Source organism: Branchiostoma floridae, chromosome 12 (assembly GCF_000003815.2).
Source record: "Branchiostoma floridae strain S238N-H82 chromosome 12, Bfl_VNyyK, whole genome shotgun sequence".
Lineage (NCBI taxonomy): Eukaryota > Metazoa > Chordata > Leptocardii > Amphioxiformes > Branchiostomatidae > Branchiostoma > Branchiostoma floridae.
Window position 1 is genome coordinate 21,614,241 of NC_049990.1, and position 15,366 is coordinate 21,629,606.

Sequence of the window (15,366 nt, forward strand, 5' to 3'; positions counted from 1 at the left end):
TAGACATGAGTCTGTCTCTAAGTTGACAAATATTCACAGAAACTAACATTGTTTATTGTGCCTAATGAATCTGCAAATAACTCATGATATTCGGAATATAATGTCTTTCAAGAATGTGTGTGTGTCATTAACAATGGAAGGTTCACCTTTCAGAACTCATTTATGCATGCAAATAAGTATGTATAATCAAAACTATACCATGATGAATATATCTTTAATCGGAGAAGACAAAATAAAGGGTGTTTGGTGTGACATGCTAAATTGGCTGGTGTGTTTTCCTGTGTTTTTTCAATCACTAATTATCAGGAATGTTAGAAAATTACATAGTAGAAATTACTATCTTCTACTTTCAAATTTCTGCCATTGCTCTAATATATTATCACCCAAATGGCAGAAATTTGACCTTCCCTTTTTCGATAGCTAGATTACCAAAATCGAAATATTTCATACACCAGAAATGACATGCACACCCTTTATTTGCTTCATCTGATTGGTACTGATATGATGCCCAAAACATGAGAAACTATCAATTTATGACTTGTTGTCTAGCTATCAATGGTGACCCTCTGTTCTTGACACCCCACCTATTAACTCTTTTTACATTATGACAGTTTAAGAGGTTGAAATATGAATATAAGTTATAATACAACAAGGACAAGATATGATATGACATAAGTCAAGACAATATGAAACATTTGATCATAGTCTTTTTTACCAACACACAGAACAGAATGCATGTAACTTGTTTTAACCATCAATTTTGACATCAACTTCTATTGTAACAAAAATTTGGGTCATTTCTGTCCCGGTACATTCAAGTTCAAGAAACCTTAGTTAGAACATGGAACCATGGGCCTTGTCTTGAAGACATGGAAAACCCACTCCCTTTCTCGACAAAAGAGAACCTAGCCAACATTGAAAATCATCAAATAAAAGCCAGCTCTGTTCAAAGTCTGTAATGGAGGCTAAGAAAACCACTATACCATCCTTGCTGGACATCAAATGACGACAATGAATACCACTACACTTGAAGTATTTCAAACAATTAAAGATGCCAACACCCAGTACAAGTCACTGAATGGTCATACTGACTGGGTGTTGCCACAAATAACAGATATAAACATTCAAAGGAAAAATCATATGGCTACACCCAGATAAGGATCCTTGAGTCATAGTGGGTGGAGCTGGATAAAACTATTAGAGCGCACTTTCAAAAGGGAATGGAATAAAAGATGAGTTGTGATGTCAACAATATATTAAACACTTCAAGCAGAAAGACAGTACCTCAACTACACAGTATTGCCAGCTCTGCAAATGTGCCTAACTGTGCAATATTTCTGTGAGAACATAAGTTATGACCCTACAACCCCTCTTAAAACTGACAGCATGTTAACATTTGATCAAGTATCAATGTTCTCTTCTTAAATGATTTTCAATATCAATTCCAAATTTTATACATGTCTCATAACACTGTTATAGATGTCTTATGGTTTTCAACTAACTCTACAACCTATTGAATTGTACTGTTGCCTGTTGGTAACAATTGTGACTAGACATCATTGAAAAAAAAACCTTAAGCAAAATTCCCTTCACTTGACAAATGAAGGGGTACCTATGATTTTGCACTGTAAAAATAAGGCATTGCTAAGACTTGTTCATTTGTATAGAGTACAAGGAAGATATTTTGTACAGCGTGCTGACAGATAATTACTAATAGGTGTGCCAACACATGTTGTCCTTGGAGAATCAGGTATTCCCCCATCTGGAAATTTTGCCTTGAATAATTCATTACGGACTTACTCATACAAAACAAAGACCATTCAGATGAAGGGTGTAACAACAAGGTTATGAATTATTAAGAACTATGAAAAATGTCCCATTGTTTGCAGGCAACATTGTGACAACATATAATTGATATTAGCTTTGCCTCTCAATTTCCCATGAGAGTCATGTATGTTAAGAACAGCTTCTATGGTGGAACAAGGGTTGTACTGTATATCAGGAAATCTTTGCATTGAATATTTGCTGAAACTCTTTGAAATGATTCACTTGTCTCATTTAAACACTTTTCATGTTATAAAGAATCAAGAAACTTTTTAGCAGAAATGTCAAAAAGCACACGAAAATAATCATGTCTCTAAAAATAATACTACATACAGTACAGACAATTAAATTTTCAATTTGAATAATGTTTTAAGGTGGGGCCCTTCAGAGCTGTTTGACCTCTACATGTATAAAAATAATTTCACAGTAACCATCATGTAAGGATCAGGAGTATTATATTCTACATCAATGAAGATCAGTATAGCACTAATTTTGCAAGAACTCTGAAATTGCAAGTGTTAACCTGTTACTGAGATCAAGTGTGACCAAGGAGGCGAGACAGGTTGAATCATCATTAACGGAATAACATGGGGCTGTGAGGATTACCATCCACCAAGTCTTCAACATGCTGCAACAGGGAGGGGAATATCTTCAAGGGTTCAACTTCATTACTGACCGATCAGGGGCGCCAACGAAAGGATGGGTCTTACCTGACCAAGAACCTCCTGGTCAGACAAGCCAACCGGTGGAAACGGAGGACACTTCACAGTTGCCATTTCTTATTCATGAAAATGGAGCTACTGAACAGCAAAACCAACAGGTGGAAACTGGTGCATTGCCTCAGCCACCATTTCTTGCATACCCTAACGGACTCTCTGAACAAGTGAACCAAGAGGTAGAGGTTGGCTCAGCTTCACAGCTACCATTTTCTATGTATCAAAATGGATTTCTTGAGCAAGGAACTCAACAGTTAGAAACTGGCATACCACCACAGCTACCATTTTCTATGTATCAAAATGGATTTCTTGAGCAAGGAACTCAACAGTTAGAAACTGGCATACCACCACAGCTACCATTTTTTATGTATCAAAATGGATTGCCTGAGCAAGAAAGTCAACAGTTAGAAACTGGCATGCCACCGCAACTACCATTTTTTATGTATCAAAATGGATTTCCTGAGCAAGGTCAACTGTTAGAAACTGTTATACCACCACAGTCCCCTATTTTTCTTCCTCAAAATGGCTCCCTCCCCATGGGAATTCCTTCACAGCCTATAATTTTCCTTGGACGACGTCCACAAAGTAGTCGGTCACGACATAGAAAAGTCAAGAAAACCAAAAGCCGACCAGTTCAGGATGAACAGAATACAGAACAAGCAGAAGCAGAAGAAACTGGACCAGGTGAAAATGTTGATGAAGTTGGCAATGATTCTGCGAAATTGGAGAATGTAGAATGGAAAACTATCGCGACTCCTCAGCCATTGCCTGATATTCAATGGGAGCTAGTCAGTGGGGAGGTTGAACCTGTCAATGTACAATCTATTGGAAACACAGAGGGGACTGATCCCAGCCAACATGGTCTCAAATCAGAAACAGTGGAAAGTGAGGTTAACATGTCAAAGGATGATTTCCTATCTCATATCTTGGATAAAGAAGATAACACAGCTGAAATGATTGATGACAAAGAACTACAAGCAACAGAATCAGAAGGTAGTACACATTTTAAGTGTCATCTATAACAACTAACTTGCTTAAGATTGATTCAAGAGCTGAAGATACAAAAGGTGCTACAGAAACTACATATTATGCATGGTGTTGCTCATGTTGCAGCGTCACAGAGCCCTCTTGCTTACTAAATGAGAACTACACACCAACAGAAAACGAAACATAGGCAAACTGCAATTACATGTTAGGAAATTCATCCTACCTTCAGAAAGGTGAAGGGGATCATCAATAACAATAAGGCAATAAAAATAATTTAGATTTGCCCCACAGCCCAATTTGTAGCTAGGATCTAAAAAAGTATTCAAGAGATAGTTGCATCCAACCCTGGACCTGTGTCTTTTGCCTCAGAAGCGACCCTTCTTGTACAGAACATGCAGCACAACATTTCTTTCAGCGGGATTCCTCAATTATGGCAGGTAACTTATTGGAGGACAATGAGCTCCAAAAATTTATTTTAGTCACCAGTTCATTTAAGAAATGCCTCCCCTCTTCTTATCCTGACTGTAGGAAGCCCCTTCACTTGCCACGTGGTGGATCAAGGTGCGATCACAGTGTTAGGAGACGGACTGGGGCGAGTGCCTGTGGACCAGCCTGCCAACTTCACCGTGGATGCCACTAGGGCAGGAGACGCTGAGCTCAAGGTCGACGTCTTAGGTTAGAATATTTTACATTTTGCTCGTTTGCTTGAATGTATGAATCTCCTTTTAAGAGTACTAACACAGTAACTATTTCTTGAGTCCTTATATTCTTAAATGTTGCTTGTATTCAACATTTTCATGATTGTTGAATGGTGTGGAATTGTATCTTTCTTCAATACCTATCGTAACAATGTAATACGCTATGTAGAGCTTTAAACAAATGACTATGAAAGACCCTTAAGGTGCAATCTCACTGCACTTGCGTCAAGCTTGCGTCACTGGTGGGTTCAAAAGATACTCAACGAATTTCAGAGATAAAGAATGAATTTTCATACTTTTTGTGTATTTTGTCATCTTCTAAGTCATACTTTTGCGTATTATGCAGTATCTTGATTATAATAGATTGAAGAAAATATCAAAATAGTGACGCAGTGAACGAACCCCGCAGTGACGCAAGCTTCACACAAGTGCAGTGAGAGTGCACCTTTAATCTTGACCTGTATTGAAAATGGATTTCATTCTGCAGTGAAGATTTCTGAACAAATATCACATTTAAAATTGATGCATATTCCCACAGTAGATGTTTGCTGATAAGTTAATATTTTACTTTGTAGGTTTGTATGTTTACATCTTGATGTTTCCTTTCTCAGGCCCCAGTCGCAGACGTGTGCCATGTAGTATCAGTGGCAGAGGCAAATATGATGTGGAGTATGTCCCCACAGAAGTTGGTGAGTTATCCTTTTGTTCAAGTTGAAGGTTGCATAACTCTGTACTCTAATTATAGAAACCTGTTCAGATTCAAGATAACTTCCCCAAAATCATGTGCATTACAAACATCTTTGTTAAGTCTGTAGTTGGATTCATGTTTAATGTGTATAATGTCACACAGATATAGTCTGGTATCCAGTCTTGTTGCGCCCCCGTTTGATTTGGACTAAAGACTGGATTCCAGGCTAACAAAAGACAAAGCTAGGTCATTCATTCAGAACATTTATCTGTACGTATTTCAATCCTGGAAAATATGTTGCAATTCATGATAATTCTTGGCTAACCTGAATACATCTTTTCTGTTCTAGGTCCCCACACGATTGACGTGACCTTTGCTGGGGACACCATCCCAGGAAGTCCCTTTGGTTCCTATGCCTATGATGCCAACAGGGTGAAGGTGTTGGACATCCCCAATGGGAGGGTTGGAGAGGAGGTCCCTTTCCAGGGTCAGTACAGTAAAATACTTCAAGTTATAATTCAATTACACCTGTTCTAAGAAGAGGGAAGAGGCACGTAAACAATAGATATATTGATAGCATAGCTCTAGATGTTTTGTTTATCCATTGTTCACTTGTAGCACTTCATGTAGATATAGCCATTAGTATCCCATGTAATGCTATTGAATTGCCGCATTTAGCCCATGTGGGTAAGAACATCCAAATTAAGATCATCATTTATAATCTAGTGAACTTGATCCTGAAGAAGGAATTAAACCAGGACCATTCTCATTGATTTATGTCCCAAGTTAAGTTTAAGTCCTTCCTACACCAGATGGTGCATCGGGCAGTGTCCATCTTCATTTCAGTAGCCCTGGGCCACACAACATTAGTGCAATCACTACAGCAGGGGGCTAGTCCACTTGTAGTGGTGTGAGTTCAACTTCCATACTCTTTCCCAAATGCTGAGTGGAAACTGAGCAGACAAAGCAGCATGTACCATTTTCAAAGTCTTTGGTATGACTCACCTGGGGGTCAAACTTACAACCTACCAAATGCTGGGCAAACACTGTATCCACTCGGCCATTGCACCAGTCCATCAGAGATCAAAAACACTGCAAATTGTTGTTAGACAAAGTACTGATCTCCAGATCAACTCAAAACTATAAAGAATCATTTGAAGATGTAGGAAAGTGGCACTTGGCACCTGTCCTTGGTGATGAAAATTATCCTATACTGTTACAATGCACTCTTGTATGTGCCCTAACTGTATTCAACAAATGCTACAACAACCAGAACATAGACAAAGATCAACCATACCTATGAATGAATGAGGCTGTTCCACAAGTCCTCCCCCCAAGCTGTGAACTTTGACTTTTTGTGCACCGGTAATACCGTTTGTGTCCCAATTTATTTTCCTAACATGCTGCTGTTGTCTGTTTCCCTACAGTTGACTGCACCCAGGCAGGAGAGGGGGAGCTGGCCATACTGGTCACCTCTGCGGGCAGGGCTGTCCCCAGCACCATCAGTCCTGGTTACGGCAATGGCATCTACACCGGCTCCTTTGTCCCACGGGACATCAACACACACGACATCAATGTCAAGTTCAGTGGGCACACTGTACCAGGTAATTGACTTTGACCATACCAATGGTTCTGAGCTTTTGGCGTATGGTTTAGCGCATTGGGTTTGTGGTTTGGTGGCCCGGGTTGGTGCGGGTTCGAATCCCTGTCAGGAGACTGTTTCTACTCTTCTTACAAAACCAATGTCAAGTTTGGTGGATGTGTAGAATGTCTATATGAGTACCAAGTACTTTTAACTCATTCATTCAGGACAGAGGATGCTAAAGCAAATGAGTGTAGACAGAGCATGATATAAGCAAGCTTTAAAGTTATATCATTAACTGAGTAAGGAACATGTCCCATGTGCTAAACTCTCTTTATAATGCACACACACGCTGCAATAACCTTTGTTTATTATTTTTCAGGGAGTCCCTTCCACTGCCACATCATGGATGCTACCCAGGTGACTGCCACAGGAGATGGGTTGGACCGTGTTCCCATCAACCAGAGGACCTGGGTCAACATTGACACCCGCTCTGCAGGAGACGGGGACGTCAATGTCACCGCAATGTGTACGTTTCACAATGCTGATGTTCCTCTCAAAGGTTTCTGGGTTTGGAAATGATGCATGAGAGACTGGTTACTCCTATTGACACTTTTTTTTACTCTGGGGTTCCCACATAGTATCAGATTGGCATGTCATGGGATTGACTCATAAACTTCTAAATTCTTTAGTTATGTAGCTTTCTTGACTTACATTTATCATTGGTGGGCTTGTTTTTTAATAGTTTTTTCAGACATTGGAGTGTAGGTTCTTTTTTTTGCCAGCTTCCATACAATGTCTGCTTCAATACATTTGATAATAACACAGCATTTTCAAGACTAGTGGGGATTCAAAATTGAGTCAAATGTTTTTTGCAGCAACCCTCTTCAACAATTAGACACAAATATCCTGATAGTTAGGTTAATGACATTATCTGAGATGTTGCTGTGTAAACCAATAAACCTACTTCTTTAATTTCTGCTGTCACTTTGCACCCTTGAACCAATTTTTTTCTGACATGATTAAAAGACTTGGTTTAGCAAACATGGCTATGAAAACACAGTAAGGTAAGTCCTTAACACACAGGTGAGTTTGGTAGGGTGTTGTTTACTCTAATCATGTACACTTCGCATCTTGCACTCACCCTCTAAACAAATGGTTAACTTGGCCACACAAAGTTGTCATTCTGATGTTATCCTTTTGGTCCACTTATAAGTTTGTAGACCCCTCTCCCCCTGTGTGGGACGATTCAGGAATTCTGACAACACAAGAGTGTGTGTAAATGTTTGTGTGTGAATGAATGGGCAAGAAATAATGGGCAAACCTGAAAGTATATAGCATAGGAAGAAAATGCATTTCTACCAACTAGTTTTCTGCTCAAGAGTTTCTAATCTAGTTGGTGCTAGTAAGACTACTTGTAGGTATATGTAATTCCACTATCTTTAATAAAGTCTCAAATTCAAGTTTGTAAATTGTTGATTAGATTTACATTACTCAATGTCCATGCCATTACATGAAGGATTCTGATATCATAGGACAAGGCCTGATTACTTTTCTTTCACAGGACCACAGTTTTTATCATACCATTGTGTAAAGGTAGTCCATACTGCCTCCTAGAAGCTTTACTTAATTGTTATTCAAAGATATGTTTCTGCTGTTGCAGCCCCCAGCACCTTGTCTGTGCCTGTTGTAGTGAGGAGGGAGGGACAAGGCATGTGGAGGGCAGAGTACACACCCACAGAAGTTGGTACGTGTCTGTCTGTTTGTTTTGATCTCAATTTAAGACTTAACAAATTGCGAGTAAAATCCATTCTTCCTGGAGTCCGTACAAAATTAGTGTGTTGCACTAATGGTTCTGAAAAGATTTGATCCATCCTCTAAATATATTTCTTAATCCAGATCTTACAATAGATACCTTTAAGTTTGTCAAAGAACCATCCAGTCCTGTTTTACCTTACCTTCTGGTTGTGGATAGGCAGCATACAATACCATTGTTCATTTGTCTTGTACACTGAAACAGTGGATCAACTGCTGATTTCAAACCATCTTTTTCCCTTCTTGAATGCCTTGAATAAATCCTACCCTTTCTCTGGTTTTGTGTATGACAAGTTAGGATTTAGTCAGATTGCAGCATCATTGTTTTACCTTTTTGCGTGTTTTGATGAATTACATTGATTTCTTCACAAAACTAGGTGAACACACCTTGGACATCACCTTTGTGGGCATGCCCATATATGGCTCCCCCTTCACGGCCTATGCCTATGATGTGAGTAAGGTTCGTGTCAGGCCAGACCCAGTGGGGCCTGGCCAGATTGGGAAGACTGAGAACTTTACAGGTGAGAAGTACTCAATTTCTTTGCATTAGTTTGCCAGATGAACAAGGCTTGAAGCAAGTGTTTGACAGTGTTAAATTCCATACAAAATGACTGATGCTGGATAGTTAGTAATTATGATACTAATTTACATGTATTGAATAACGTTGGTACATATGGCAAATTGGTAAACGTATATTAGCCATCTCACCTGCTTGTGAAAAGCTTTCAGATATCGTAGGATCTTACATTAGATGATGGACAAACTTCTTTAGAATTTGATCAGAAATGTTTCATAAAAATGCACTTTTGAAATGAAATGTTGTATCGAACATTTTTCCCTACAGATGATTCATTGTATGTGACATACTTGTAACAAAGAAATTCACATTGTTTCTTCCTACAAAATTTAGCTATTCTTGTGTTAGATAGTAGATGAGTTATATTAACTTGATGGCAATTTCTATGTTTTCTGTTCTTAGTTGATGCCAGCCAGGCTGGGACAGGCCACATCGATGTCAGTGTCTCCTGTGAGCGTCGGAACGTGCCAATCTCCGTACAGACAAAAGGCCACGGCATCTTTGACTGCTCCTTTGTACCGCGAGACCTGCCTGACCACCTCATAGTGGTCAAGTTCAATGGACAGATCATTCCTAGTAAGTCTACTTTGTGCATATCAAACTGTACCTTTCAAAAATGTGCTTGTGCTCGCTACACTGGATGAAGTTTAAAACCTGTTCTTGGTGCTGAAAGTTGTGTTGCTGTCACACCAGAACCTTCAATCGTTTGAAATCTACTAGGATACTTTATTACTTAAAATCAACTATCAAATTATTTGTGAGAATTCAAGTCATCTAACCAACTATCTAGATGTAACATCAACTCTTATGATTCCACCGGGTGCCATAATACGGCCACATCAGAAAAATACATGAAGTTAACTGAACGTACCAACGTAGCATCAATAATCCTGAGGTATATGCACTAATGATATTCAGGTGTTCAAAACAATCTTGAGCCTTGAGAAGGCCTCTATAACAATGTTTTTTGATGTCGCATCTTTATGGCATTGGTGGAATTATTACAGTTGACATCTCTATTTAAGAGTTTTTGCCCAGAATAAATATCAAAACCTATTTCTCGCTCCAAAAGTTGTCCTACTGGGGCAACGATACTTTCCTCTAACCTAATATGTTGCTGATAACTGTAACATCATGTACCTGACATGTACAATACTACTGTTACAGATTGCCCGATGGTGTGTGAGATCCTGGATGCTGGTAGAGTTACCGGAAGTGGGCCTGGGTTGGGAGTGATCCCAATTAATCGCCTGACCAGCTTCAGTGTGCGGGATGCACACAAGGGGGATATCAGTGTCAACATCCAGTGTAAGTTGCACACACACAGGGTAACCCTTTTAAGATTTGTAAGCTTTGTGTATTGTGCTGTTAAAGGTTACTATAAAGGATGTCTACAGACCCTGTTCAGTAATGCTTTGTGTAGGCTTATCTGTTGTTGAACTGTGTTTTGTGTAACCAGAGTATCCCTTCTAAAGTAGATTGCAAAATATGACTTTGTTCCGTGCAATTTCTCCATTCATTTCAGGTTTTAATTTATGAAATTACTGCCATATTTTAAAGATATTTGCGTAAAACAATCCTTGTCAATCAATTGTAATACATTGTAATACAATTGTAAACCAAAGAAAAAGGTTCAATTGTGATATACATGTTGTATCAAGAAAGTTTTGACTTGGGACGATACTGCAACAAATATGGACAGCCAAGAGGCTGCAAGATACATGTAATGCTCTGTATACAGTACATGTCATTTTAAACAACTGACATGGGATGTTTGTTACAGCTATTGTAGATAATTTCAATTCATGGTTCTTCTGCATTTCTTCTGTAATTGTGGCATGAATCTGCAAGCATGCAGCCACAATTGGATATTGTTCAATATTTTGAGCATTGTCCTTGAGTGTGAATGTGCTAACAGCTGCTTTGCATGAAAGCCAATGCCACTAACAGTGAATCAAAGATGCCTGTGAGAGTGGGAAATGCTGAATACACACACACTGCAATGCAGCATGTCAGAAACAGTATGACTGGATTGTTGTGGTTCAAAACTGTATGAAAGTGCTACTAAGACAATATGATATGTCATTTCCACATGCATTCCTCTACCATAGATGTTTTACAACTATAGTGGCCACCTTGTTTTTTTCCCCTAACTTTATCATTTTAAGTAAAGCAAGTCTGTAGTTGCTCCTTTTGCTGATTACTTTATGATCTAAGTTTATTTCTAATGCTGCTATTATCTGACAAAAGGGCAGCTCTTTGCATTATTCCTATGCACAAAGTCAATACTTACATTTTAAGAGGAGTTTTTACATTTGCCACAAAGTCAAGGAGCTGTCTTACAACATACAATTTGGAGACTACAATTTTGAAGGAAGTACTAAACCCATCCAACAACTGAACATAGAATCTGCATAACATACTCACCTAGTGGACCATCAAAACCTTCAAATGTCATCATTTTAACTCGCTCACAAAGATACAACCCTCAGGAAGCTGTTTTTGTAGAACCCATCTTCAAATTATTTTTCGCAGCGTGTCTTCAGTACGGGTAAGTTAACAATGTTAAAAAACGTACAATTTGTCTTGCACTGCATGCCAACAGCTAACTTGCACCAAAAACATGCATAACTCTGGAAATGTTTGAAGTGAACTTTTGTAACTTTACAGTTTAACTGTCACAAGCTATTCCATGTAACAATGTCCATGTTAACATAATAAGTCATGTAATATTCATATGCATAGAAAAAGATTAAACAACAGTGCATGTTGCTTGCCAGAGACATTCCATATCTATTGCGTTCAGGTGGTAAACTGGAGTTGGGTTCGTAGGGTGCACATACTTAAAAGGGGTGCATTCAACAATTTGTCTAACTTTGATTGTTGTGTTTGTTTCCAAGCTCCCAGTGGCAGGCAGGTACCAGTAGAGGTGATGGGCCCGGATAGCCATGGTCACCTTTATGTCACATGGAAACCTACAGAGAGTGGTGAGACTCTTGGATATGGTTTATGAAACACATTGTAGAAACAACAGCTGCCACAAATTTCTCTCCTACATTAAGGATCTTTACATTCAAGTCATTACCAAGTGTATTGGTATAGCATTTTGAAGCATGAACATTGAAATATGAAACATTTTGAATAAAATGGGCCAGATACATCTATCTACCACTTACTGAGTATCATGCCAAAGAATCATGTAACATTTTATCAATGAGAATCTGTATAAATGTCTATTGAACAAATTTGATGTCAGCGCTTGAGGTTTTCAGTTGAATTTTAAAACAAGACAATACAGACCTACAATTGCCCAATCACCAACAAGGATGTATACATTGCAGGTTTCTAATTGACAACATAATTTAACATCTTTCCCTGCAGGCCTGCACACAGTTGATGTGCTTTTGGGTGAGGACCACATCCAGGGTAGTCCCTTCACTGTCAGGGTCTTTGATGCACAGAAGGTCAAAGTTCACAGCTTGGAGGGAGGACTTGTGGGACAGCCTCATTCATTCATAGGTAGGGTTGTTCTTTGTCTAATTGTTCTGGTTGTTGTAGCATGTGGTAAATATAGTTAGGGCACATAAAAGTATGCAGTATAACAGTAAGGGATAATTTTCAGCACCAAGGACAGGAACCAACTGTACACTTTTCTACATATCCATTCATTCATAAGTAAGGTTGTTCTTTGTCTATATTCAGGTTGTTGTAGCATGTGGTAAATGTAGTTATGGCATATAAAATTATGCTGTATGGGATAGTTTTCAGAACCAAGGACAGTTACCAACTGTACACTTTCCAAAATATTCATTCATTCAAAGGTACGGTTGTTCTTTGTCTATGTTCAGACTGTTGTAACATGTGGTAAATACAGTTAGGACACATACATGTAAAAGTATGCAGTATAACAGTATGGAATAGTTTTCAGCACCAAGGACAGGTACCAACTGTACACTTTCCTACATATTAAAGTGATTCTTTTTAGTTATGAGTTGGTCTCAAGATGAGTTCTTTACCTAACAACATTACTGTACAGCATATATAGTAGAGTGGACTCATTCCTCAGCTAACCCACATCTATCGCACTGCAGTAAGACATCTGGAGCCGTAATGTTCCAGTGTAGAACTTTTATGCAGCCTGCCTGACATTACTGTACTGTGTTTTTCTATCTCTGTACCACAGTTGACACGTCTGAAGCAGGGCCGGGACATATCCGTGTGGTGATCCACGCAGGGCGGACCGAGGTTCCCCACCAGATCCTGGATCTCGGGGGTGGGAAGTACAAGGTCACCTACACGCCCCAGGAGAATGTGGATCACATGATTATGGTGGAGTGGAACGAGGTGGCCATTCCAGGTACTGTATGATACAGGTTTTCTCACCTTGAGACACAACTTCTTTTTCTAGTTCACGAACATTTTAAAGTTTAATTTTTTTGAGGAGAAAGCTTGCTTGGCTTTGCCTCCATTCACTCTCTGATACTGACACCTTATGAAATGAGTGAGTCAATAAGTAATGCTATTGGTTTCATAACTGGCCCATTATTTATCAAATGAGTTAAAATTGGCCACAATAGATGTATGTCTTGTTGTGATTGAAATATCTCAATTTGTTGTTTTATGAGCAAGTCAAGTTCAAGATGATTTTGTGACTTTGATGAAACAATAAGCCTGTTATAAAACCAATTGTATTACTTTTGATCACGCAAGTAGTTAAATCCTTGACGTGCATTTGAGTTTACTGTAAATTTGCTGCAAACTATACTCTCATCATTACAGTTACTGTAATATTTGTTATTATAATGACTCAGCATTGATCATGAGTTGCTGTAGCTACTTATGATGGATCACCATGTTTAAAGTGCTGAGGCTGATTTTCATAATCATGAGAAAAATGAACTTGTCCATTCTTTGATTTCACATGAAGTTTCCTCCCCCCCCTTTTACAGCACCCACTGGTGTGGAATCCCGTGGGGACCAGTTTGTTGTCCCCGTGGCAGATGTGGGTCTGATCCAGGCCTCAGGGGTGGGGCTGATCGGCTCCATCCCCGTCAACAGCCTGGCACAGTTCCGGGTTCTCACACATGGGCAGACTGGAGGGGACCCCACTATCATCATCACGGGTAGGTCTGCACTAGTCTGGGTACCATCCTGGTTAGTTTACAACTGCTCTGATAGTCACTCCCAATGATGACTATCAGAGCAGATAACCAGGATGGGTCTTAGTGTGGTCTTTACAAATCTATGGTGGGTGCTTCTTTTCTTCCTCTTCCTGGGTTGAAAATCTGTTTTGATCAGCTATGGTTTGTGCGTTGGTCCTTCCCAAAATTGAACGCACTCCTCGTGCATGTTACTTATTTGTCTATTTAAAATGCTTGCAGCTTGTAGAATTTGATCATAAGGTCACCATTTACAAAAGACTAATGCGTTCAGCAGGGATCAAATGAAAAAAGATGGGCAGACAAGTTGAGAAACTTAAAGTTCCAAATAATCAGTCAGATTCAACAAAAAAAAAGAAATGTTCAATGTGATTTTTGTTCGTTATTTTAGTGATTATGACCAATTGGATGGACCATAGCTGATGAAATATTGGTTTTTCAATCTAATCGCTTTTTGGTGTATCTGGCACTAACTTAAAGCCCTAACACTGGTGTGTGCTTTCTTCTTTTCCTTTCATTTCTGCACAGCATGTGATCTACGTTATGCTTCATTAGGCTACCAGATATTGTTTAAGGTTTATTTTGTGGAAAAGGGAATAAGGAAAGAAGTAGGAAAAACAAAATTTAATGGTGAATACAGCATATAAAATATGGTTTCTTCTCACGTATACCATGCAAATCATATTCTGACTCATGTGGTCACAATTAAAGCTACAGATCATTTCCTTTTAGATCAAATCATACCAGATCTTGCACAATTGTTTCACAAGTATGTCCACAGTTTTCAGTAGCAAAACAACTGCAGTCTATTAAATCATAATAATCACAGTGACATTTTATTGGTCAGCTTATGAAACCCTAAGGTTTAAAGGCACTGAGCATTCTGGAATGTTCACACAGAATTTGAACATTATAAGTAAAGCACCAGAAAGATGGTTGCACAGTATGATCATATAGTCTGTTGATAACCTAACCACCTTCCATGTCCAAAGGTTCATTTCGAGGATGTTGACACTAACACAACTTGATTCTTGTGAAGTCCTTGAAATACATTTGTCATGAGAAATGCCAACTACAAATTTAGAAATTCAAACAACATGAACTGTGGCTGGCCAACAGCACCAATTTTTATTCAAAATACAACCAAAAATTCCTGTATAGATATTCATTGCTTTCAGAAAGACTGTAAAGCCACAATTATAGATATTTTACTGAATAGAAGAATGCAGCAAAGACTCTATATATGGGCAGCAGTGAGCAAAAATCAAGTCTTTTCTCACTGGCTATTCTGAAACAAAATCTGAATAAAAAAATATGGTA

General features: G+C 38.8%; 1 protein-coding gene across 1 annotated transcript in view; it reads left to right on the forward strand.

The window, feature by feature from the left end:
- LOC118427565 (filamin-C-like) overlaps positions 1-15,366 on the forward strand; it is a gene marked incomplete in the record, with an annotated part of 99,051 nt that overhangs the window by 61,975 nt on the left and 21,710 nt on the right. The window contains 13 exon segments of the mRNA XM_035837403.1: positions 4,056-4,202; positions 4,837-4,914; positions 5,263-5,400; positions 6,341-6,517; positions 6,878-7,024; positions 8,159-8,242; positions 8,688-8,831; positions 9,290-9,463; positions 10,055-10,195; positions 11,788-11,874; positions 12,269-12,406; positions 13,071-13,244; positions 13,837-14,010. Coding sequence (XP_035693296.1) covers positions 4,056-4,202; positions 4,837-4,914; positions 5,263-5,400; positions 6,341-6,517; positions 6,878-7,024; positions 8,159-8,242; positions 8,688-8,831; positions 9,290-9,463; positions 10,055-10,195; positions 11,788-11,874; positions 12,269-12,406; positions 13,071-13,244; positions 13,837-14,010 — 1,803 coding nt within the window.